We start from the raw sequence: 25,876 nt of genomic DNA, 5'->3' as shown, positions 1-25,876 counted from the left end.
CCAAGCATCTTACATTCTGTCAGAGCAAAACATAGTGGCAGGCAAGCTGAGTAGGACCAAAACAGACCCTCATGAATGGAAACTGAATGTGAGGGTCTTACAGGAATAGATGCAGTTATGGTGAACACCACAAGCCTTCTTTTGAAACAGACAACTGAGCACATTCTGTTCTTGGACTCCTTGAACACAAATCTGGAAAACAGATGATTTTTCTTTCCCATTGTTGGAAATGTTTATTTATGCCTTTCCACCCTTTCCACTGATATCCAGGGTAATTCTGAAGATTCAGAAGGACTCCCCAGAGATCATTGTGGTGACCCCCCTTATTGCTCAGGCAACATTGGTTCTTCTGTCTTAGGGAATTGCCAAGGGCAATTATCACAGGCGTCCTCAAAAACTGGACCTACTCAAACAACACAGGGGGAGTTTGATGCACCCCAGTCTCAAACATCTTCATCTAACTGCCTGGAGGATTGAATTTTGATTCCTTTTAGGCAAGTCTTTCCTAAGAACATTCAGCAGGTCCTAAACGTGTCAAACCAACCTGATGCTAGAAAATCTTATATTGGCAAGTGGAAATATTTTCTAATTGGTGCCTGGCCAATACCTAGGGTACCATCAGGGATTATGTACCACTGGTGCTTAAATATTTGTTTGAATTACTATCTTGTGGCCTTTCTTATTCCTGTAGCAAGGTATATCCTGTGGCCATTTCAGCATGTCTGCCCATGGATTGTCGACTTTTCTTCTCTGTTTTAGTGAAACAGTTTCTAAAAGGAATTTGACACCTGAGACCTCCTCATAAACTGGTTTCTCCTTTTTGGGATCTTACCATTGTGCTGAAAAGGTTAAAACATATTTCCATTTCACAATATAAACCAAGCCAGTGATGATGGTAAACAGAGTCACTCGGCCATGTGTATTTTGAGTTAGCAGTTCTTTAATACAAAACTAAAACAACTTCTGTTTTGTTATTAGATATCTATATTTGAACCTGCTCTTCTAGTAGACTTAAGGTTCATTACATGGAAGACTTTTATTTTCGTTGCTCTGATATCTACAAAAAAGTATCTGAGTTGCAAGCTCTCATGGTGGTTGAACCCTATCTGTTTTTCCTTAGAAATAGGGTCACATTAAGAACAAATCCCTCATTCATGCTCATATCTGTTTCAGAGTTTACTTTGGGTCAAGCCTTCAGTCTCCCATCTGGATCCTCAGAACTGGTGAGAGAGGATTCTACACAGCCTGCACATGCATAATGCAGCTTAGGTACTATCTTGACAGAACCGACTCATTTAGAAAAGCATATCAGCTAGTTGTTTTTCATACTTTTCTATGAAAAAGTCAAAGAAATGGCAGTTTACGTCAAAACAGACTATTTCTATATGGTTACCCCCAGGTATTGTCTTTTGTTATTCCCCCATGATAAACAGGTTCCAGGCAGTATAAATGCTCATTCCTCTAAAGCTTTAGCTTCTTCAGTAGCATATCGGAAAGGGGAGGATTATAGAAGTATTCTAGAGGTGGCCACACGAACCTTTGTACATACCTTTACACATCATTACAAACTGGATTCATTTTCTAGATCCAGGACAGAATATGCTAGGACCATTCCCAGGGGCTCCTGGATCCATATCCTTCCTTATTCCACATTGGGTAGGCTTTGGTAATCAACCCTAATAGCCTAAAAATCTACTGTAGCAGTTGGCATGATGGATATAGTACAGCTGTGGAAGTCAGTTACTCATAACAAGAGATGTTCAAATTCCTCACTGTTACACCCAACCACCATCTCCATTCTTCTGTGTATAATTAGATTTTGGAATATAAAGTTGTTTGTTATGATATATATCTTTTAGTGGGTCAGAATGAGGGTGCTCCTTATATATTTTTGGGTAAAACCTCCTGAAGAAGGCTTCACTATGACTGATGATTTCCCTTCACAAGGCTGACCAATCAGCAGTCAGAGTGAAGCTGTTTGAGGGAGCCAGAGTTTTTGGAATTTGGCCAGTTGCTGTGCCCTGGGCAGAATACACCTCATATAGCCTAAAGGGGCTGATTGATTTGGATGGACTTGTGCACTAGTACCTAATTTGTCTTGTATAAAGTTAAAATCACCCATGACCAGTAGAGTATTAGCATTTTTCAGTAGTGCAGTGGAAAAAAATGAGGGCCCTCTCTAGTATCCATTCCTGGATGCAAATACAGAGAGCAAACCGGCATGAAGTTAAAGTAATACTTAAAATGTACTGCTCCTAAAGCCTTAAAGGAAGCCTTCAAATGTGTCTAAACCCCTTACTTAATTAAAACTGCCTCTTTTGTCATTTGCCTAATGAGTGAGAGGAGGCTAAAATATACCCATTTCAAGTAAGGTTTGTGTGCTTCACAGGAGAAGGTGCATTTTCTAACCAAAAAAAAAAAAAAAACAGGAGATCAGGAGACTATCTTCAGCCATCTGAATACTCTTAGCTTCTTAATAAGATAACTATGTCCATTAAGGTTTATGCTTACAATTCTCGTGTACATTAAAATAACATAACAGCACCCTGAATTTCCATATTAAGACTAACTGGTTAAGAGTATATGGCAGTGGCAAGAAACTTGTGCTCCTATACCTACCAGACCAAAGCAAAATGATTCCAGTCACGCTGTCACTCAACATAATGCCGTGTTGCTAGACTCGCCACAAAGGCCAATTAACAAAATAACATTGCAACCCAGTGCTATACACAGCCAAAACAGAAAAGAGGTAAACTGTTCACAGAACCATATGTTTGCATACATGAAATCATTAGCACTGAAAAATCTATATAAAAAATACCAGAGATGAACTCCAAGATCATGGAAGGAAAACTATGCCCTCTCCATCAGCAGGCAGTAGAGCAAATTTCACATCATTAGGATGAAGCAAGTACCAACAAAAGGCTCCTAAATTAAATCACGGATATACATGTCATGTGGTTTTACCAAGTTGCCTTCAGTGTAGCAATTGTGCTGTGTTTGCAGTAGCAAGAATAGCTTCTGGAGCCCAGTCTTCAGTTTTTAGTGGGGCTTATTTACAAGGATAAGCACAGCTATATTCTTGCAACAAAATATGGAGAGTAACAGAAAAGAAACCTATTCCATTTATGCCAGTGCACATAGATTCTTTGCACAGATCCATTCAATGTAGCATGTTCTCAGTATTTCTTCATAGTAATCACACTGGATTTTTATAAAGTTGGCAAGTAAGAAAATAACACATACAGTTAACAGTACCTTTTATTCAACATGCACACTCTCATGCAGTTGGGGTAATTCTAGCAGTTTCTTCTTTGTAGGATGACAACTTCCATCTCTTTTCAGGTTTCAGTCACCTTTAAGACTGCCTTTCCTTCACATGTAGCTGCCTGAGGACTCCTCTACAGAACCCAATCTATCCTCAGAGGTCAGGATTCTAACTCCCTCAGGAGGCAGGTGTCATGATATCCTCCCAGACATAGCTGTTCCCAGTTTGTTGTCATGAATAATTGTCTCTCTTTAATGTGCTTGTCTGCCTCAGATCCAGAAGTTCTGTGATTCACATCCACAACACACTGTCTAATAAAATCAGTCCCAACTAGTGAAGCCTTGGTAGACACCTTGCCATCAGAAGCAGTGTAATTCCCTAGATCAACAGACACTGTGCCACAACACATAAATAAAATCAGATACTCATCAGTTATAAATTATTTGACTGGGGCAGGGCATTTAGTTTGAGGCAGTGTAAGACCTCACATGGGAATGCTACTCATCATGTGGCTTACCTTTAGAAAAGAGGGTATTCATAAATGTGGAATGTAATCATAAGGTACCTGTTACATCAACATGTTTACTGAGGCAGAGATGTACAGATATAAACAATAACTTGGACCATACTTCAATTCTGTTTCTCCACATTTTAAGGTACTATAGTAATACTAGCCACATAACATCAGACCGGGAGCCTCCAGTCATAGCCAGAATGCATCCTTGCTTAATCACATAGGTGTAGGACCTTACAGATCTCTGTCTAAGGGCACTAACATGTTATCTGTGATAAACAGCCCGCCATTGCTATTGCCAGGTCCAGAGAAAGGCAGTATAAACAATAAGAGTATTTGCCTGTGCAGTAGAACCCATGTGGCAAGTTGTAGATAACAAATCAAGCTTTTCTGTAATACTTTTGCTTAGAGCCATGGTAAAAATTACCATGATGGTACCAATTTTAATTTATGCTGTCTTTGGGGAAAACAGATACAAAGTTTGTATTATTAAGCTTTAATAATTTCCTTTGTAGGAATTGCAATCCAGAACCAAAAGACAACTATAGTCAGTTTTTTGCCTGCGGAAATTTTACCTGTATAAGACTCCAGTGAATTTGATGCCATTTTGGTAGCCAAAAGGAGGGTGAAACTATAAAGAAACTGTTTATTAGTAAACTATATGGAATTTTCCATGTGAAATAGATTTCATGAAAAATAAAACTATTGTGCAATTTAAAATGAAGTCACAAGACACACAAAATAACATTTAGAAAATAAAAACTCAAATCATATAACTAGTTAATATATTAAAAACATTTTACTAATTAATTTTCAGATTACCACCTTACTCTAGTTTAGCGTTAAAATGAAAGTTGGAGATTATCTTGGCACTCGCTGGGTACAAGGCTGAGGCAGGTTAGCACCCTGTTACTGGGCGCCAGGCAGACAAGTTAATTCTGAACAGGACAGCAATTAGTTGCTCACACTGATGTGTAACACAAGTATCTTTAGGCAATTTGGAGTAATGACAATTTACATATAGCACATTTTTGGGCTGTGGGAGGAAACCAGAATACCAAATAAAAATATATGTGGATATAAGAAAGCTATATAGACTTTTCACAGGAAGAAAGCACATCATATGAGAAGGAAATTGGCGAAGCAAGTGTCATGAGACAGCAGTACTAACTGTGTACTATCCTAAAGGCAAATAATTTGATTTAATACAAAGGCGCATAACTCTTATTAAACCAGTGAACTACTACTGAAGCAGTGTTTCTTTGTAAAGTAATGCAACCAGCAGTTAGGAGTAAGACTGCACTAAAACCTTGTATGCCTTGATATAATGGTAAATGTTATGTTGTCCCATCTCGCCTTCGTTCTTGCTGGTTGGGTTCAGAGCCGATCCTCAGCTCTGACTCGGCCGATTTACTATAGGTCGAGAGCTTTTATTGGCTTGAGGCTACCCTTTATCCCAACATGCCTAGCGGTATCTACCCAGATCTCGTTTGCCACTTGCAGCTTCGAGATTGAGACTACTGGCTCAGGCTAAGTACTTTGTGCTTTATTTCAATTTATCGTTACCTTTCTAAAAGTTTTTGTGGTTGTATTGACTAGTTAGAGTGTATATTTTCCCTGTTAGTCTATTGACCCCTTTCTCTGCTTGTTGTGGTGTGTTTTTGGCTGTCGTTTTCTCCTCAGGCCTTGCCTTCCCCTTTGAGTCCATTTAAATTAGAGATCCCCCCCCCTTTCTGGGATAGCCATTTAAGTTAGAGGCTGTCCCATCGGGGGAGTTGCCGTTTAAGTTAGAGGCTCTCTTCCTTTTTTTCTCTTCTTCCCTTCAAAAAATAAAGTTCTTCCTTTTTTGTTGTTTGGGCTACCTGTTACAGCCTGGTTGTAGTTAGTTGTTGTGTGCTGTTAGCTTACAGCTTTGTGTTTTTCTTTCCCTGCACTGTGAAAAATTCTTTTTGTCAAGTATTACCATGTCTAAAGAGTTGAAACCCTCTGGGTTTAAAAAATATGACTCGTGTTGCCAGAAAATGTCCCCCACGGATGGGCACACAAGTCGTGTATATTGTTTAGGGGGTGTTCACCAGCAGGACTCTTGCTCGATCTGTCCCACTTTCAGTTCCAGAGTCTTGCAGGAGAGAAGAAATAAACTAATTTTGCATGGCCTTCTGAAGAACCCTCAAGATTCTTCGTCTCAGGATCCTTAGCTAGCTAAAATTTCCAAGAAACACACAAAGTCATCGGTTCTGAGTTCGGAACAGACAAAAAACATTTAAAAGCCTTCGGCTCTGTCAGCTCCTAGCATTGGCTCTAACAAAGCTAAGTCTCCGGCAGCTCCATCTGTGTCCTCGGAGCCAGTCCGAACCCATAAGAGATCAAGGTCTCCTTCTTTGGAGCCGGTACACTCTGCTCCACAATCTCCTCTGCTGCAACCTGGAGTAGGCAGTCACCGGTCCTCTTCACACTCCTCTCGGTCCTCCAGGCTTTCGAATCACTACATGGAGAGAGTGGTCAACAGACTTCTGAAGTCACAGGCACTTGCTAAATTACTTTTGAGCCCAGCCCATAAGGAATTGGCTCCTTTGGCCCATCCAGCTTCTCCACATGTTCCTCCTCTGACTCTCTTGAGCTTGGAGCAGGAGTGCATGGAGGTTGTGGTGGTGGAATCATTGGCTCCAGTTTCTTCTCCTTTATCGGTTCCGACAACCGCTCAGATCTCCTGAATGTCTCAGTCTGTCGAAGTATCTGGGCACCAAAGCTCTTTCATCGGCTCCAAAGGGGAAAGTGGTATCGGACCCTTGTCCAACCCCGCTCTTCCTCTCGGAGCTTCAGTGCAGGTGAGCTTGGCTCCCACATCGGCCTCGGAGCCATTGCTTCTGGTTCACAGGAGATCTCCGGGCTCTTCTGAGCCGGTGGCTCCTTCGACTTGGGACCCTGGCATCTTTGAGGTGATGGGGAGCATGCTGTCTCCTGAGACAGCTCCATCCTCGGCTCCATTGGCTCCTTCTGCCTCTGTGCCTGTGCCTGCCTTTGACCCTCCTCCTGCCTCCAAGCATAGGGAACCTGTGCCCCAGGATGCCCCACTGGGTGACCCTACTTCTGGCGAAACCTCCCCTGAGCATTCAGAGGAGGTCTCTCGGAAGAAGAAATGCAAGAGGAAGCATCTAGACTCTCCTGAATCTATCACTTCAGATACGGACTTGGATGAATCGGAAGGGCTACCACGGTCCCCCTCTGAGGATGTCTCCTTTTCAGACATCTTGGAAATCCTTAGACAGAGGAGTGGCTTGAAGTCCCTAGCCCCTTCTGAGGATGAGTCTGTCTACCTGGATGCATTTGGTTCCTGACCCTCCACCTCTTGGGTGTCTCCGCCTTTCGACCCACTTTTGTCTGTAGTGAGTCGAAAGGCGTGGAGTGCTCCAGAGACCATGGAACCAGTTCTGAGGAGACCAAATAAATTTATTACTGCTCCCGAGGATAAGTCTTTCCTTTCCAAAGGGGTCCCTGTTGATGCCATGATGGTGGCAGCAGCCACTAAGAAGAAACTTGCGGAAACTTCTTCATCTGTCCATCTGCCGAACAAAGAGTCTCATACAATGGACAGGTATGGGAAGTATATGTTTTCTTCAGCAACCTTTACTCTCAGGTCACTGAATTATTTGTCTGATTTCACACGACTTCAGAGGGATCTCCTGAAGGAGATAGGAGATACCATGCAAGATCTTACAGCTGAGGGGGTTGCGAACAGGGCAGTTTCCCAGCTTGTGACCTTGACTTCCATGCTTAATGCCTCCATGAGGCTCATTTCTTATGCGGCAAATGGAGTGAGAAGGGCAGCAGGTACCAGAGTAGCTTTGCAGAGACACTCCTGGATGCTCCTTTGTCAGTTTGCAGAACCTGTTAAGTCTTCATTTTCCAATACCACCTTCAATGGCTCGTTCTTGTTCAGGCCTCAGGTAAAAGAGACTCTCACCAGGTGTGAATAGGATGACAAGTCTCTCTCTGTTGTAGGAGTCCATTTTTCCACTCCATCTAGACCCTATCCTAAAGGTCAGAAGAGTGAAAAGATGTGGTTCTGAAAATCCCAGGGAGCTTTGCCTGACACACGTGGAGATTATTCCCCCAGGGCAGAGGGGGAAACAACAACAGAAGACATCGCCCTCATGGCAGCGGGGGTCCACAACAGCAGGGAGACAGATACTTTCTCTGCTAGGCCCTTCCAGCACTCCTGAAGGGAGGCCCAGCTGTCCACCTCTGGAGGCAGTCGGGGGCTGACTATCACTGTACGCAGCAGCCTGGCAATCTATCATGAGAGAATCATGATTACTGTCGATAATATCCAAGGGTTACAAAATTCCTTTTTCTCAGTCCCCCCCCTCAGAAGGAAAATGTTCTATCCCAGATGTTCCACCCAGTCTTTGGGATCATGCAATCTTAGAGGTTCAAAGATTGCTAGAAAAAAGAGCCATCCAGGAAGTCCCCGCAGACCAAATCAGATCCGGAACTTACTCAAGGTTCTTTTTAGTTCCAAAAAAGACAGGGGACTGGAGACCCATTTTGGATCTCAACAAGCTAAATCAATCAGTAAAAAAGACAAAGTTCTGGATGGTAACACTGCAGTCCATTCTTCCCTTCTTGGGTCAGGACAGTTGGATGTGCTCCATAGATCTCCAGGACGGGTACTACCACATAAAAATGGACAGGCAATCCAGGAGATTCTTACGCTTTTGGCTGGGAGTCCGTCATTATCAGTTCAGAGCCCTGCCCTTTGGTCTTAGCACAGCCCCTAGGGTGTTCAAGTGTATGGCAGTGGTCACTGCTCATCTGAGGTGTCCAGGATTCCAGGTGTTTCCATATCTAGATGACTGGCCCCTCACAGCTACCACCAAGCATCAACTGATCAAAGCATGGGACTACACAATCCAAACGTTTCCAGTTAGGCATCACCATAAACTATGAAAAGTCTGCCTTGTCAGTCTATTACCATTGTAGGGGCAGACTTAGATACAAGACGCATGATAGCAAAACTGCCTCAAGACAGGGTGTCAACCATTCGTCAGCAAGTTTTGTTCCTCATAAAAAAGATGAGAGTTCAGCCAAGAGAAGTTTTACAAGTCTTGGGCTCAATGGCTGCTGCAGTCACACTAGTTCCTTTGGCATGCTTTTGCATGCGGATTCTGCAGTGGCTTCTTTTTGCTCAGTGGTCTTTACAGGATTTGCCATTGTCACACATGATCTTGATTATGGAATCTTGCAAAAAAGACCTAGTATGGTGGCTTGTCTCCCTCCAGGTGACTCTGGGCAGACCCTTTCTAGACCTCCATCCTGTAGCAACAGTGACTACAGAAGCTTCCCAGATAAGGTGGGGGGGGGGGCATTATCTGGAACAGATTGTCCAAGGAATGTGGCAACCTCACGAGTACCATTTGCACATCAATGTTCTAGAGATGAGAGTGATGCTTCTGGCATTGCAAGCACTTCAAGACACACTCTACCTATCAGGACCATTGCAATTGAGACAGACAATATATCAGTGGTATGGTACATCAACAAGCAGGGCAGAACCAGATCTTACCCCTTGTGTGGGAGGTGCTTTGAGTATGGCAATGGGTGATATTTTCACAATGTTTTCTGATTATGATGCACATTCCCAGAAAATCCAACGTGATAGCAGACAGGCTCAGCAGGGCTATCCTCATGCCCCACGAGTGGTCCCTGAAGCAAGAAGTTGTGGACTTGATTTTCTACAAATGGGGCCAGCCACTCCCCTAAACAACAAATGCAGCAGTTACTTCACCCTAGTGCCCCCTGTGGGACAGTCACCCAGGGATGCACTTGTTCACGATTGGCCTCCGGGACTACTATATGTCTTTTCCACTTTCCCTTTAATTCCAAAGGTACTTCAGAAAGTAAATTTGCTGGGTTGCAAACTCATCCTCATTGCTCCTTACTGGCCTCATCAGATATGGTTCCCGTTTCTTCGCCATCATCTTTAACTGTTAATTGATACTGGACCCAGTTCCAGACCACCTGATGCATCAGTCGGGTGGGCTTCATCCATCCCTCCAAATTCTCAAGCTGACTGCTTGGTTCCTCCACTTCAAGTCTTAGCCAGACTCCCAAACATTTCCCCGGCTGTACAACACATCCTAGTGTCCTCTCACAAGCCCACTACCAGGATGATTTACACTAGCAAATAGAGGAGGTTCTCTTATTGGGAGAAGATAATGATATTGATCCCTTCACTGCTCCTGTTTAAAAGATTCTTGACTTTCTGGTTGAAACCTTTGAAAAAGGGGCAGCTGCAGCTACTACTAGGGTCCAACTTGCTGCTATCTCCAATTTCTATGTAGGAGACTTGGGTTCTACCATCATGTCCCATAAGTTGTGCAGAGCATTCTTATGAGGTACAACTCTTTTACAGCCCCCGGTAAGAGAACCCCCCCCCCGGGACCTAAACTTGGTTTTAGCTTCTCTGGTTCTGCCACCTTTTGAACCAGCAGCATCTTGTCCCCTGAAATTTCTATCTTGGAAAACCCTCTTCTTGGTTGCTATAACCTCAGCTAGATGTTTTTCTGAATTATATGCTTTGTCTATCTCATTTTTCACAAAGATAGAATTTCTCTTAGGACCAATCCTTTCTTCTTGCCAAAGGTATGTTCAGAGTATAACTTAAATCAGTCCATTGAGCTTCCTGTATTCTTCCCCAATTACTGCAACAAGGCAGAGTATAGACTCCACCAATTGGGTGTCCATAGACAATTACATTTTTATTTACACAGGGCCAAAGACCTCAAAAAATTAGATCAATTGTTTGTATTATTTGCTGACAATAAACAAGGTTATCCAGTTTCAAAAGTGACCTTATCAAAATGGCTGTTGGACACAATCAGTTATTCATATAATTTGTGTAAAAAGACGCTTCCAGGAAGGCCCAGAGGACATTCAACCAGAGCCTTAGCTACCTCTGTTGCCTTCCAGACTAAATTGCCTTTAGATTCAATCTGTGCAGCAGCAACATGGGCAAATCCTCATACCTTTATCACTCATTACAAAGTGGATGTGGTCTCCCGGAACAGGGCATCCTTTGGTTCCACGGTCCTGAAGAGCTTGTTCCAGTGAGCCACCCAAGAACCTGGTGCTGGGGAAGCGGTCCCAAACAGCAAGAATGAAGGCGAGATGGGATAACATAACATAAAGAAGTTATGTACCTACCATAATGTTCCATGTTTGTTGTCTTTCATCTCGCCTTCCTTCTTGCATCCCTCCTCCTTCCCCCTTCATCGAGGATTGAGAGGAGTTCCTTTATTGGTTACACTGGCTGAGTTTCCTGCTGACATACCAGGTTAGTTAACCATGCATTGTTTTTCATTTTTCCTTCTTAACCTTAAATGTATAAAAGCTTAGTAAGAGTTGCTTTTTACCATATATGTCTGGTGTGGGCTATTACAAATGAGATCTGGGTAGCTACCACTAGGCATGTTGGGATAAGGGGTAGCCTCAAGCCAATAAAAGCTCTTGAGCTATAGTAAATCGGCTGAGTCAGAGCTGATCCCAACCAGAAGGAAGGAAGGCGAGATGAGGGACAACAAACATGGAATGTTATGGTAGGTACATAACTTCTTTGTATCAGTTATAGGTTTGTTGGTTGTGTGTTATTTACTAACTCCTGCTTCCATTAGATGACCTGAGCTTTGTCCTTTGTTCAAACTGTAACATTTGGGGCTATTTGATGCACAGCTTACACATCTAACTTTAATTATATCTTAAATATACATTTTATAGTAAATGATTTTTATCAGCTGTTTTGTTATCTGCATCGTAACTTGGACACATCACATTCTGACTACAGTTTTCCATTAGCAAGATAAACACGTTGAGATTCATTGTGTAAAATATTTCAATATGTGGCATTTCTAATGCATGCTTTACTTCAGATAAAGAAAATATATGTAGGTTTTAAAGAATTTCAGATTTTTTTTTTTTACCTAATCTAAGTATTCAAATGAGCACAAATGTATAGAACCCACATACTCCACATTACAAGGGGGAGAAAGTAAATAAATGTAAAATTCCCTCAAAATTGTTATACCAACCCAAGCTTTATGTTCCTATTGGTTAGGGATACTCTGCTCTACAAAAGGACAGCCACTGCAGTACAACACATTTACTAACATCACTCCTAGCAATATATGTACATTTCGTTATAAACAAACAAACAAAAAAAACACTGCATATCCTACTTTCAGCAAAGACATGAGCATGGTTTCTATAACACACACATTCAAAATAGACCATAGCAGTCACTACCCAACATGTAATATTTCAGAAGTCAGTGTTCTGATTTTGAACAAATAACATTTTCAAAACTGGGACTTTAATAGAGATGGATGAAAAAGTATGAATCAGAACTGTGTGTGTGCGCTACACACATGTTCTACACTGTTTAAATTGGATTTGGAAACTCATTTTCACAGCTTTTTTTCATAATTTGTAAATGGAAATTCAGTAGATTGAGCAGTTACTGCCCCAGGCAATTCCAGTACATGTCAGGAAGCATTTCAGAAGTATGTACTGTATTTACTGTTCTAGAGCTGTACACGTCCTATACTTGATGAAGAAAATACAGTGCATTCTGCTTTAATTAAACTGGAAAGAAGTGTAATAATTTCTACCCAGTATTTAAAAACTAATATTTTACTTGAGCAAGTATGTGTGCAAATGACATTGACTGAACAGTAAATAAATGTATTTCATGTAAGAGTTGGAATGAAAGAGCAATGATTGATGTTATGTGATCCTATCTCGCCTACATTCTGTACTGATGGGTTCGGAGCCGATCCTTGGCTCCGACTCGGCACGCTATACTATAGAACGAAGTCTCTTATTGGCTGAGCTATCCTACATCCCAGGATGCACCACCACTGCTTCCCCAGATCTCGTTTGCCGCTTTACAGCAAAGACGTGGTCTCGGACTTGGCTGAGCTAAGTTGTTATTTCTTCTAAAATTTCTGTCAGAAATTTTTGATTAATCTACCCAAAAGCTGTTTTAACAGCTATCGTTGTTGTGTGACTGGTTATTAGAGTATTTTTGTGGTGAATTTGTCTTTGTTTTGAGGGAAGGATCCCGTTTAAGTTAGAGGGGCCTTGCCCTCGCGCGTGAGTGAATTTAGTGTGAGTCTTGTTGTAGTGTTAGTTGGTCAAGTATCCCGTTTCTACTAGGGGTCTTGTCCTTACTTACTTATTTTCTTCACAAAAATTTTTTTTTGGAAAAAGTTTCTTTTTTGTGGTAGTGTTTGGCTGTCAGTATGTTGAAAGAGCACAGACCATCTGGGTTCAAGAAATGCTCTAAATGCAGCTACAAAATTTCCATAACGGACGATCACTCGTTGTGTGTATATTGTTTAGGCCCTAAACATCTCCAGGAGTCATGCAGCGTTTGTCACGCCTTTTCCTCCTGAGTCCTCCAAGAGAGGAAAAACAAATTAATTTTAAAAGGGCTTATTACACCTTAAACCGAGGGGCCCTTTCTATTTGAAGGAAGGAGGTGGTTTTCTGAATAATGATTTAGAGGTTATGGAGAATGAAGCCCCAATCAATGAAGGGGATGATAATTGTTACCAAGATTTCCCCCCCCTCAGAAGATCGGAAAGGATCAGGAATAACTATGAAAGGAATCATCAGTCGAATTTTCAAAAAAACTACCATTATGGGGGGAAGGGATTTGTACACAACAAAAACAGGTATTACTAAGTAACATATCTGATCGCTCAGAACAAATTATTAGGAATAATGGGATTAGTAAGAATGGGTATGTATGGACAAAAATGATTACAATATTTATAACTACAGTGCTCTGGAAATTAAAGAAACCCATTTTAACCTTTTTACAAAAGGGTTAAAATTTGTACCGAATAAGAAAGCAGACATCAGAAAGGTTATGATTGACTTGAAGCTTTTTCTTAGAAAGAAAAATTTGGATCTGATATTTCAGGGCAATAATGTGGGGGGAAGCAATACAGAAGTTCTGAAGAGAAAAAGTACTTACAATCCCCCTTTGAATCCCCAATTAAAAAATTTCGAAGTATTGATGGAAAGGAAAATTAGGAATGAGATATCCAAGAATTGGGTGACCCCTAATTTGACAAAAGAGGAAACTGAATTATTGTTTAGTTTATCGAATGATCCGGCTTTAAGAGTAACAAAACCTGATAAGGGAGGGGGGACGGTAATTATGGACCAGATATTTTATGAAACTAGAATGTTGGAAGTGTTGCAAAATGAGGACAGGTATGAAAGAGCATCCTTGAATGAGATTAATATAGGTAACAAAAAAATCTGGTTGACTTTAAACGATTTGTTGCTTGAAGGAAGTATTGACCTGGACCTGTTTAAATATTTGAATGTAATAAAACCTAGAGTACCTACAATATTTGGGGTACCTAAAGTCCATAAAGATGTCAATAACCCCCCATTGAGACCCATAGTAGCCTCTGAAGGCTCAGTAACAGCACCCCTTGCAAAATGGCTAGATGAAATGTTAAAAAAGGTGGTAAAGGAGGGTTCTGGGATAGTGAAAGATTCATGGGACTTACTGCAGAATTTGAATAAGGAAATTTTTGACAAAAATCTTACGTTTATTACTATGGATATAGTTGATCTTTTTTCTTCTATTCCATTTGAAGAAGGCTTACAATGGTTTGAGGAAGCCTTAGTTAATTTTGGAAAATTTACTAATAATGAGTTCAAGTTGATTCTCACCCTGATGGAATTAGTTTTAAGTAACAATTTCTTATTCTATGAAGGGGAATTTTTTAAGCAAAAGAAAGGGATAGCAATGGGGGCAAGATGTGCCCCCATTTATACCAACATTATCCTGTCAGCTTGGGAGAACAAATTCATTCTCAATTCACCTTACAAGAAGTGTTGGAACATGTATAAACGTTACCTTGATGACATGTGCTTTTTATGGATAGGAACCGAGATGGAATTTACAGCATTTTTTGATTATATTAGCCAGTCCACTACCTTTTTGAAATTTACGTATGTTAAGGACACAAGTTGTTTAAAGTATCTTGACATCTTTATAGGTAAGGGGGAGGATAACTTTTATTCTAGATGTGTATTTGTGTTTTTTTCGTGGAATTTGTGTGCTCTTGGTTGGCGTGTTGCTGTGCTTTTGTGGACTATTAAAGAAGTTGAAGGGGATCTCGATCACCTTATTTCCTCCACAAGTAATTCTGCTTTGGTTTGGCTTATTACACCTTCTTTTGAGGAGGCTTTATCTTCTTCCTCTTCACCTTCGAAGAAAAAGAAATCGTCGGCTCCGACCAGCCTGTCGGAACCGGCCACAAAGAAATCTCGGCAGGCTTCTCCATCGGCTCCACGGACTTCAGAGCCGAGGGCAGAACGGTCTGCCTCGATGCCTCCAGCCTCGACTCCTCTGGCTTCGGAGCCGATGGCTAGAGCTTCGAGAGGCGGGTCACCTTCATCGGCTCCTCTGCCTTCGGAGCCGATGAGAGTCACCCGCTCAGACTCTTCCCCTTCAGCGCCGAAGTCTTCTTCGGCTCCGAGGGAAATTGCATTGGTTGTGGAGTCTCCCTCGGCACCGATATTTATCGAGACCATTCAGAGCTGGTCCCCCAGTCCTTCGGAACCGGTGGAGAAGTCGACTCGAACTCGTTCGATCTCTTCTCGGTCTTCGAGGATGTCGGATTCGGACATCGACAGGGTACTTCAAAGGCTGTTTCAGTCTCCTGTCTTTCAAAAGTTGGTTTTGGCTCCAGCCCAGTCGGCTCCGGAGCCGATTGCCCACCCTGTTGTCTTGGTTCCTCCTCCAACAGCCTCGGCACCGTTGGAGCCGGTGCTGGTGGAGCCGATGGAGGGTTTCGGGTCGGCTCCGACCCTTACTCTAACCCCGACCTTCGGATCGGAGTTCGGTACTCGGACCTCCTCGGTCGGCCCCGGGGGTGACGCTTCGGAATTGATGTTTTCGGTTCCAAGCCTCCCTCTCGGTGCGTCAGCTGCGGGAGTGCCGTCTACTGTTGTGGCCTCGGGGGTTGGACCTTCCCAGGACTCTGGGGGTCCGGCCTTCAGGGCCATGAGGAGTGCTTTGGCCAAATCTTCTTTGGCTACCTCCACCGTCTCTCCGGCACCTTCCCTTGGCACGGAGACTGCCTCCTTTGTTGTCCCCCTGTCTCAAGACAGTGGAGCCCTGGGGTCTGAGGTCACCCCCATCGGGAGTTCCCCCCTTCCTGGAGGTCCTTCCGAGGCGTCTTCGGAGGAACCTCCAAGGAAGAGACAGTGCAAGAGGAAGCACGTCGACTCCCCTGACGAGTCTCTCACTTCGGACACCGACCTCGATGATGTGGAGGGGTCCCCCAAGTCATCCTCGGATGATGTCTCCTTTGCGGACATCTTAGAAATCCTGAAACAGCGAGGCGACTGGCAGTCCAAACCCCCTTCTGCTGAGGAGTCGGTATTCCTCAAGGCTTTCAAAGCTCAGCCCTCCGCCTCCTGGGTGTCTCCGCCCTTCGATGAGCTTCTAGATTTGATCTCTCGAAGGGCGTGGGAGCACCCGGATTCTGTGGAACCGGTGCCAGCTCGCCCCAATAAATTTCTTTCAGCCCCCCCGAAAAGGAATTTCTCTCCAAAGGTGTGGCTGTAGATGCCCTGGTGGTGGCATCTGCTACCCAACAAGATGTGGCAGAGGCATCTACGTCCGTTCATCCTCCTAATAAAGAGTCCAGGAGCATGGATCAGTACGGGAAGCGCACCCTTACTTCAGCAGCCTTTACTTTAAGGTCTCTGAATTATCTGACGCACTTCACCAGACTTCAGAGGGATCTGGTCAAGGAACTTTCAGATACCCTCTCTGGTAACCTACCTGAGCAGTTGGCCCAGATGGTTAGCTCTCAGCTGGCTACCTTATCATCATTATCAAACTCGTCCATGAGTCTCATTTGTATGCAGCCGAGGGGGCGAGTAGAGCGGCGGGAACAGGTGTTGCTCTACGGAGACAAGCCTGGCTCCGCCTGTGTCACTTTGCGGAAGCCTTCAAGCCTTCCTTTGCCGATGCTCCCTTCGATGGGTCCTCTCTGTTTGGACCCAAGCTAAAGGACACCTTGACCCGCTGTGAACAAGAAGGTAAGACCTTGACTGCCGTAGGGGCATGGTTTTCCACTCCCTTCAGGCCTTATCCCAAGGCTAGAAGAGGGGGGAAAATGTGGTTCCGTAAATCTCAAAAGGCTTACTCCTCACAGCAGGGCGATCCCCCTTCTAGAGGCAGAGGAGGGGGAAATTTTTCAGGAAGACGTTGTCTCAGAGGCAGCGGAGGCCCCCGCAACACTGGAGACCGCGAGTCCTTTCGTGGCTCTTCAACCTTCCAGCATCCCTGAAGGATTGCCCGACTGTGCAGCTCCGGAGCCAGTTGGGGGTCGTTTTTCGAAGCACCTAAAGGCCTGGGAGGGTATCACTCAGGACTGATGGGTGCTCCGAATCATCGCCGGAGGTTACACCATCCCCTTTTCTCAACCCCCCCCACCATCCCGGAAAATCCCGGACCCACCACCCAGTCAACGGGATCTTGCAGCCATCGAAATCTCAAAGCTGCTTCAAAAAGGAGTCATCCAACCGGTCCCCGAAGGCCGGACCAGATTAGGGACTTACTCAAGATTCTTTTTGGTGCCAAAAAAGACCGGGGACTTGAGGTCCATCTTGGATCTCAGCAAACTAAACCAATCTGTCAAGAAGTCCAAGTTCCGGATGGTCACTTTACAATCCATTCTCCCGCTGCTGGAGAAAGGTGTTTGGATGTGCTCCATAGATCTCAAGGATGCCTATTATCACATCCTGATAGATCAGGCATCCAGGAGACACTTGCGCTTCAGCCTGGGAGACAGTCATTTCCAGTTCCGTGCACTGCTCTTTGGTCTCACCACAGCCCCCAGGGTGTTCACCAAATGTTTGGCGGTGGTGACTGCTCACCTGAGAAGTCTAGGATTCCAGGTGTTTCCATACCTAGACGACTGGCTTCTAACTGCCACTTCCAGGCGTCTACTCTTGCAAAACCTAGCAGCCACTATATCTCTAGGCAACTCCCTAGGAATCACCTTCAATTGGGCAAAGTCTGTGTTGCTGCCATCTCGGCACATACGGTTTATCGGAGTAGAGATAGACTCAAAGCAAATGCGGGTCTATCTTCCTACGGAGAGGATACAAACATTACAGTCTCAAGTTCGAGCCTTGCTCCTCAAACGCCGAGCCCCAGCCAGGATGGTCCTACAACTGTTAGGTTCCATGTCGGTCACCGTTCTCCTAGTCCCCTTGGCAAAGTTACATATGAGGATTCTCCAGTGGCTCCTGTCAGTCCAGTGGTCTTATCAGGATCTCCCTCTCAGTCACCTCATTTTGATCACAGAGACGTGCAAACAGGACCTTCGTTGGTGGCTTCTTTCCTCCAATCTGGATCAGGGGCGACCCTTCGTTCCACCACCTCCAGTGGCCACATTGACTACGGACGCCTCCCAGACTGGGTGGGGGGGGCATTACCTGGGCAGGTCAGTCCAAGGCAAGTGGCACTCAGACGAGAGTCTCCTCCACATCAACATACTGGAAATGAGGGCGGTGCCTCTATCACTGCAAGCATTACACAGTTACCTCCCCCAGGGCATGATTGCCATTCAGTCCGACAACATGTCAGTAGTCTGGTACCTGAACAAGCAGGGAGGGACCAGATCCTACCCCCTTTGCAGAGAGGCCATGAAGGTATGGGATTGGGCGATTGCAACCAAACGTTCTCTGGTAGCAACACACATTCCAGGGAGATCCAATGTGATAGCCGACAGACTGAGCAGAACTGTTCTCTCCCCGCACGAGTGGTCTCTGAATGGCAGAGTGGCAACTCAGATTTTCAGAAGATGGGGAACTCCTTGTTGCGACCTATTCGCAACCCCCCTCAATACGAAATGCCAACAGTTCTTCTCTCTCACCCCAGTTCCGGGGGAGATTTCCAAGGACGCCCTAGTCCAAGCTTGGCCCACCGGCCTGCTATATGCCTTTCCACCGGTTCCCCTTCTTCCCAAGGTAATCCAGAAGGTGATTCGCTTGGAGAGCAAGATGATTTTAATTGCCCCATACTGGCCTCGTCAAGTCTGGTTTCCCTTTCTTCGGAAATATGCACTGGACGGTCCATGGTTCTTGGACCAAGTTCCGGACCACAGATAGATGTGGGAATGAACAAAATTTCACTTAGGCATGATGAGGCAACAGTGAATGATACAGCTGCATTGGGGTTAACCATCTGTCAGAGACACATAGTACAGTTGAACAATGTATCCCCAAAGAAAATGAAACCCATTCTTCAATACCCTGTAATTTCAGAGAGGCTGTTAAAATGAACTCAAATACTAGTATCAGTGAAAAAGGAAAGGAAGGATATGCTGACACATGAATAAATTCTGACCAAGTTGGACATCTAGTAAAACAGCCAAGTGCTACATGTTAGTCTAATGAGCTGAGTGCTCCTGATAACTGCAGGGGCTCTAACAACTGGCATGTAATGGCAACCAGTCATTTAAAGGCTTTGTTTAATATACCATTAAAATTGTTACAGACTATAGCAATTAACAGCAAGGACAAACAAGGAACTTTAAAAATGAACTAGAAAAGATGAGTGGATGGGAGATCATAGGTTTACCCCGGGTATCACTTCTGTGTCACTGTTAGACAGAGGCACAGTATACTAACCTCGAAAAAGGGCATAGCAAAATAAATTTAAAATGGGTGGCGAAAGCCAAACACATTCTGGCTAGGCTTATAAATGCCCTAGGGCAGATAGCCTAGTATGAACCTATGAACTGTACAGACAACTGGATAATGTGTTTTTTTCAGATTGTATTCGGGTATCCAAAGCCCTGAAGGGACTCAAACTCTTGGAGTATCCCAATGGACTAGAAAATGGTTTACTACTTCACCAAGACCTTTTGGAGTTTTTTGATGAGATGGGAAAATAGTATATGATTCTCAAACACACAAAAAGAGGGAACTGGCTAAGTTACACATAAAGATTGTGGTCTTACTTAATAACATTATTTTGACTTACTGTTTTCCATCTTTGAAGATGAATTTCAGGAAGTTTACCATCATGCTGACAGCCACTGCAAAATTTTAAAGAAAGGAGAGGAATCTTTTAAGAGACCAAAATGGTTTTAATAAGAAGTCTTATTGTATTCCAGCTAAGAAGTTTATATTTACAAATTGCAATAATCCCCTGCATAAAACAAATGATGATGAAGTCACTGAGGAGAGGTGTGATGATACTCAAGTGGACAATTTTTTATCCCATCCCAACAACCCCATTTTGAGGTCCTAAGAATAAGACAGGGGAATCAGATGACAAACACAGCAATGAAGGGGACACCTTTGCAGCCCCATAGGCAGAACAGCAAGTACAGCAACAGTAGGTGACAGTGTAGATGAAGGAAAGGTCGTTCTTGATGAGACCTTTACCAACTCAGGTACTGTAATATATTTTAATGGGTTTAACATTTCCAACTATAGGCACCTTAAGATAAAAGAGCTTTAAAGTGACATATTTTTGATAGGGTTCACCTTTTTCCCTGCTGTCAACATGGATTTGGTAGATTTACTCACTGAGTTAGAATGTCATTCCAGAAAACTTAATTTCAGTATGTTATTCAATTAATTTGGCAGGAGGAATGATAACTTGAGATGAATAAGTGTCTTCAGTCCTCCCTTGGTCTTTGTTAACTTTGTTTGACAGGCTGTGTGAGAATAATATTAGAACAGCAGTTGCTCACATCACAAGACCTTAATAGTACAACCTAAGCAAGGAGGAAAAGAAGCTGTTAAATTACTTACAACATGACAGATTCATCAGGGTAAAGAAGCTGGAGAAGGGGTGTGGGGGGAGTTGTGCTGATGGATTATTTCAACTACTCAAGCAAAGTGCTGGGATGTGTGAATAAAGGCAGATTTATAGTCCAGTATCTAAGAGGGAAATTAGTATAGCCTATACAAGGTCTAACAACTGCCTGGAAGACTTATGTTTTTCCAACATGTTCCCTTTGATCAAATACTTAAATGTGAAACAACCAGTTATCCCTTCTATATTTGGTATCCCCAAAACCCACATAAGTGTATTGGACCTTCCAGTGTGTCCAATATTCAGCACTGTGGACTCAAAAACTGAGCCTCTGGCACAACTACTGGACAAAGATTAAAAAAAAAAAAATTCTGTAAAACACCCCATGTGCTTAAAACTCTTGGCACTTTTTAAAGGAGATGACAGTTTGTGAATTTTTGGCAGATTATTTATTTATTTATTTATTTGAGATGTGATGGATGTTTCAGTTATTTTACATGAACTAGGACTGGAATAGTTCCAGGAAGCAATTTACATTAACTCCATCATAACTCAAAAAGACAATATTATTGTTGGCTGTATGCAAATGATATTAAAGAATAACTTTGTGTACTATGATGTTGAATATTTTATGCAAATTAAAGATATTGCAGTGGGAGCTCCCTCTGCTCCAGTTTTTGTAAATATAATCTTATGGCACTTTGAGACAAAATTATGTTTTGCATAGTATGTTTAAACCATATTTGAATATCTGTCTATATTTTTATGATTTGGGTATGCAAATAGCAAAAGCTGATTGAATTTTTAAGGTACATTAACAATACTAAACTTTTGCAATTTATAATTAAAGTGGATTGAGATTCTGTCGACTACTTTAGATGTTACCTTGGTTGAGAATTACAGCAACCAGTGGTATAAATCAAATCTTTATAGAAAGTCCACCTTCACAGTTACCTACATTTCACCACTTCTTCTTCTTCTTTCAGCTTTCTCCTGGTTAGGGGTCGCCACAGTGGATCACCTGTCGGCTCATAATTGGCAGTGCAGTTTTACGGTGTCGAGTTGCCAGCCCGGCACCCAACCTTCTATGGAAGGTGCACACACACACACACACACACACACACACACACACACACACACACACACACACACACACACACACACACACACACACACACGCATGCCTAGGGCCAATTTAGAGTGTCCAATCCACCTACAGAATGTCTTTGGGATGTGGAAGGAAACCGGAGCACCCAGAGGAAACTCACGCGACCACAGGGAGGACATGTAGACTCCGCACAGAAGGCACCCCCTGCTGAAGATCAAACTGGAGAACCTTTTGCTGCGAGGCGGCAGCGCTAACCGCTGCACCACCGTGGCCACCCTCATCTCACCACTACTCCCCCAAATTTGGCAAAAGTGTAATTTGGTTAAAGGGCAGATAGTGAGGTTGTCTAGATTGGTCTCTAACAGTTTTATGTTTCAAAAATAATAACTCATTTTATAAATATGTATGTAACAAGAAGTGTTTTTTAAATCACTGGAAGATGATATAACTTTCAGTTCTGAAGAAGTTCCTTACAGAATGGCATGAAAGCACTTAACTTGCTGATTAAACTCTGATACTAGCCTGGACCAGCATTCTTGGGAAACAGTTATGAACAAAGATGAAAGCTGATTCATAGAAAGACAATTTTAGAAAATTAGCAAAAACAAGTTATTGGACCATATTTTGTTTTGATAGTAAAATAATCTGTTAATATTTCATTAAGCAATATACTGTAAAATTTGTGAACCACTATATCAAGAAAACAAAATGGTCAAAAATTTGTCATGTGGCAATTAATAATATTTAGCACGTTAAGATGTACATCATGATGAAAACATTTGATTTCTTATGTATTAATACTAGTTAAAACTGATTGGGATGGGTCAAAATAAACAAGTCTTTATAACATATAATTCTTTCATTATATGCATTGCTAATGTCCTTATAAATCAGGTGAGTGGGCTTTACAATTCTATTACTATGCTGTAATGTTTTAAATTTTGTTTTTGTATTTGTCAGTGGTGCATGTTTCACACTTGTTAATTATTTAATATTACAGAATGTCCAAGAAGCCAAAAGACTCATTGTGGAATGCAAAACTCTATGGGCCCCAGGCACCAAAATTCAGCAACAAGGGATGGTTAGATGGTAGAAGTGAGCTTAAGACAGATGCAGACCTGGATGAGTGGTTGGATTCTCCTTGGCCTCCACATTGTGCCAACTGCTTCCAAAATATGAACTTATTTATGGAAAGGTTTGTAGGACAATTGATTTTCCAGACAATTAAGACTTGTTTAAAGGTACTATACAATTGTCTTTTTTGTTAAGAAGATGTCATCTCAATGGGGCAGCATTGGCTGTGTGATTTACTAGAAGTATTCTGTTGTTCCCTCACTATCCTGAAGTTCAGAGTATAGCATGTGTGCTATTTTATTCACCATTGGTTATTTAGGAATCATCTGTGTACACTCAGTTGCTGTTTCCTCAGGTAGAGTTTTTCATCTGATGTCCCAGGCCAAGTGGCAACATTTAGCAGATACTGTGACTGTGGGGGTGGAAGTCAGGGGTAGGACTGGAGATTATAATGCTGCTACAGAGCCATAATGCAGAATCAATGATTTTCTTCCATTTTTGATGACTGGAAGTAGGTCATCCATTTATGGTAATGTCTCTTCTTTCACATACACAGTGTTGATTTAGGAATTCTTAACATCTATTCCTTCCAGTTGGATTTGTACATGTATCAATTTCAAAAGTTGTTCCTTAGCTAGGAAATGTAAGAAACACCTTTTGATGCTGAAGCTTTCTCTGGCTGGTCCGGTGGAGTTTGGATACTATCATAAAATTTCATCTTGAGTATCATTAATAGCATTTTAACCACTGTGCTGTTGGATAGATCCATGTTTTTTTTTGTACAGAACTACTTGGAGAATAACCTTAAAATGTTTTATTTTGTTTTTTTATTAAAGATTATCATTGCTGAAATTGACACTATATATCACCGTCTGCCTTTATTTTCTTTTTTAATCTCTCTCTCCTGCCTACTTTGCCTTTACTTTCCTGTTTGCCTATCACCATTTTGTTGTACTTAAATTAGAATTTGGCTCCTAGCAGGCATAGCTGGTCCCTTGTGATAAAGTTCCCTGTACATGCTGATCAGGGTATGCTACAAGGAGCGGACTCAGACATATAATCTTCTGCCCAGTTGCATATGGTGCTGCATTATATATACTGGGAAGTTACAAAGGCAGGACCTAATTTTCATATGTTCATAGGTTCATTAGTGTATACTAAGCTAATGACAACTAGGGTCCTTAATAAACCTGGATGTGCAACCCAAAAGTGACCATAAATTTGATCTATATAGAGGCTGATTTTCTGACTGACTCTGTCGTTTGGAGGCATAGGCTGTAGACTGGTGTGAATTTCTTTTTACCCATTCATTTGTCCCACTTGCACTTAAACAGGGATAGGGAGGAACTCTGCTTCATATGGAAGAGGAGTCTGTTCCAGAGAATGGGGATTCTCTGAGAAATATATCTGTCTCTCCAAATGTCCTATTTATATGCAAGCAAAGTTTTGATCTTTTAATCTAGTAGTTCTGATTCTGTTTATTTTGCAGATGTGCAAAAGGGTCATCAAAATAAAGTCCATGGATGCCTTGTATGCTAAGCAAAGATCACATTTCAGAAATGAAATGGAGTAAAGAGACAAAGCTTTAACATAATCCGCTTAGGCCAATGTGTTTACTTCCTGTATTCTTTTTGTAAGAAACCTTTGTGGATGTTCCATTTGCTGCATGTATCTGATCAGATGCATACTGAAGGGAGCATTATACTCTGTGATGGGTCTGATGAGGGCTGAGAACAGTGGTATGATGACCTCTCTGGACCTAGATGCCATTTTACATACATTTTTCATCTACATCACTAACAGGGTAGGAATTACAAAGGAATAATCATCCAGCATGAAAAACTGCTATGTTGTTCTGATTTCATGCCAGAGTCCAGTGGGTATATTGACACACATAATTTAGTCATATTTAGTACATATGGTGGTAGGATTAGATCCCTTCTGACTTCAACACGGGTCGCCTAGCTCAGAATATAAATGCAAGTGCCTCAAGTAATAAAATGAATGTGCTCTTTACTAAGCTGTATTAGTTTGCAAGCTATTTACTTCCTAATTTATCATTATTTTAGTTTTTATAGTATGGAATTTTTGGACTGGAGTTTGCATCAATTCTTACTGGCATTTAACCACTGTTGGTTAGTGTGATACTCCTCCCTGGAGAGTCTTGTTTCAGAGTAACAAAAAAAGTATGGGGGCAGATTCAATAAAGCCTATACTAAGTGTATACAATATGTATTCAAGAATAGTCTTATCACATTTTTTTGTGCTTTCTAGTCACTCAGAAAGATTACAGTAAGTGTATATGTAGTCTACACTTTGTGGAAACCTTTATGAATCCCTGTCAATATTTAAAGCTGCAAGAATATCAGTAGGAAAACTAAAATTAGGAGGAAGAAGTTGTGAGTTATGTCTGTGTTGTCTGTTCATTCATAATGGTGTATACTTCGTGTTCACTTAGTGTAGGTGATATTGAATCCCAGGATATATCTCTGCTATGCAATTTCTTGATGTTGGCAGATGTAGGTGTGTCCTGCTGAAGATCCTGTCCTTGTTTGGAGTATCTATTTTTTAAACAAAAAACATCTTTATTAAATTCATTTCTTGTGACACTGGCAATCATACATCTATATAAATAAAAACAAACCATATTGACATTGACATAATTTAGTTGCAAACATTCTACATTACTTGTAATTTATCCAGTCATTGTCAGTCAAACATTAAAATCCTACCTTCTTTTAAACCTCATTCCTCCTCCAAACCATTATTCTCCATGTACTGTTTTCACAATTCCCATTTTTTTCTGTGTAATTTGCTCCTACTCTTTTCTAAAGATCCCATTTACAGTTGTTTTACATCTGTTACTATATTCACTACTTCTAGTACAGTAGACTTTGATTACCATTTTCTAGTGATTACTTTTTTGGCAGCCACCATAATTAGACTCTGCAAGGCCTTACTATGTGTAGGAACTTCCGCTTCTGAATCATGACTCAAAAAATAATTTCCTTAGGTAAACCAGTTTGCTAACCCAGT

General features: G+C 42.2%; 1 protein-coding gene across 1 annotated transcript in view; it reads left to right on the top strand.

Annotated features, from left to right (window-relative positions):
- The window catches only part of LOC122787923 (dynein beta chain, flagellar outer arm-like), a 5,188,001-nt gene that overhangs the window by 285,350 nt on the left and 4,876,775 nt on the right, over positions 1-25,876 (top strand). Inside the window, exon 11 of the mRNA XM_044054850.1 lies at positions 22,767-22,961. Within this exon, the coding sequence (XP_043910785.1) occupies positions 22,767-22,961 (195 nt within the window). The remainder of the gene's footprint in view (positions 1-22,766; positions 22,962-25,876) is intronic.

This window comes from Protopterus annectens, chromosome 13.part0 (assembly GCF_019279795.1).
Source record: "Protopterus annectens isolate FY-2018-M chromosome 13.part0, PAN1.0, whole genome shotgun sequence".
NCBI classification, from domain to species: domain Eukaryota; kingdom Metazoa; phylum Chordata; order Ceratodontiformes; family Protopteridae; genus Protopterus; species Protopterus annectens.
Note: the sequence above shows the minus strand (reverse complement) of the source record. Positions and strands in the feature narration are given on the sequence as shown.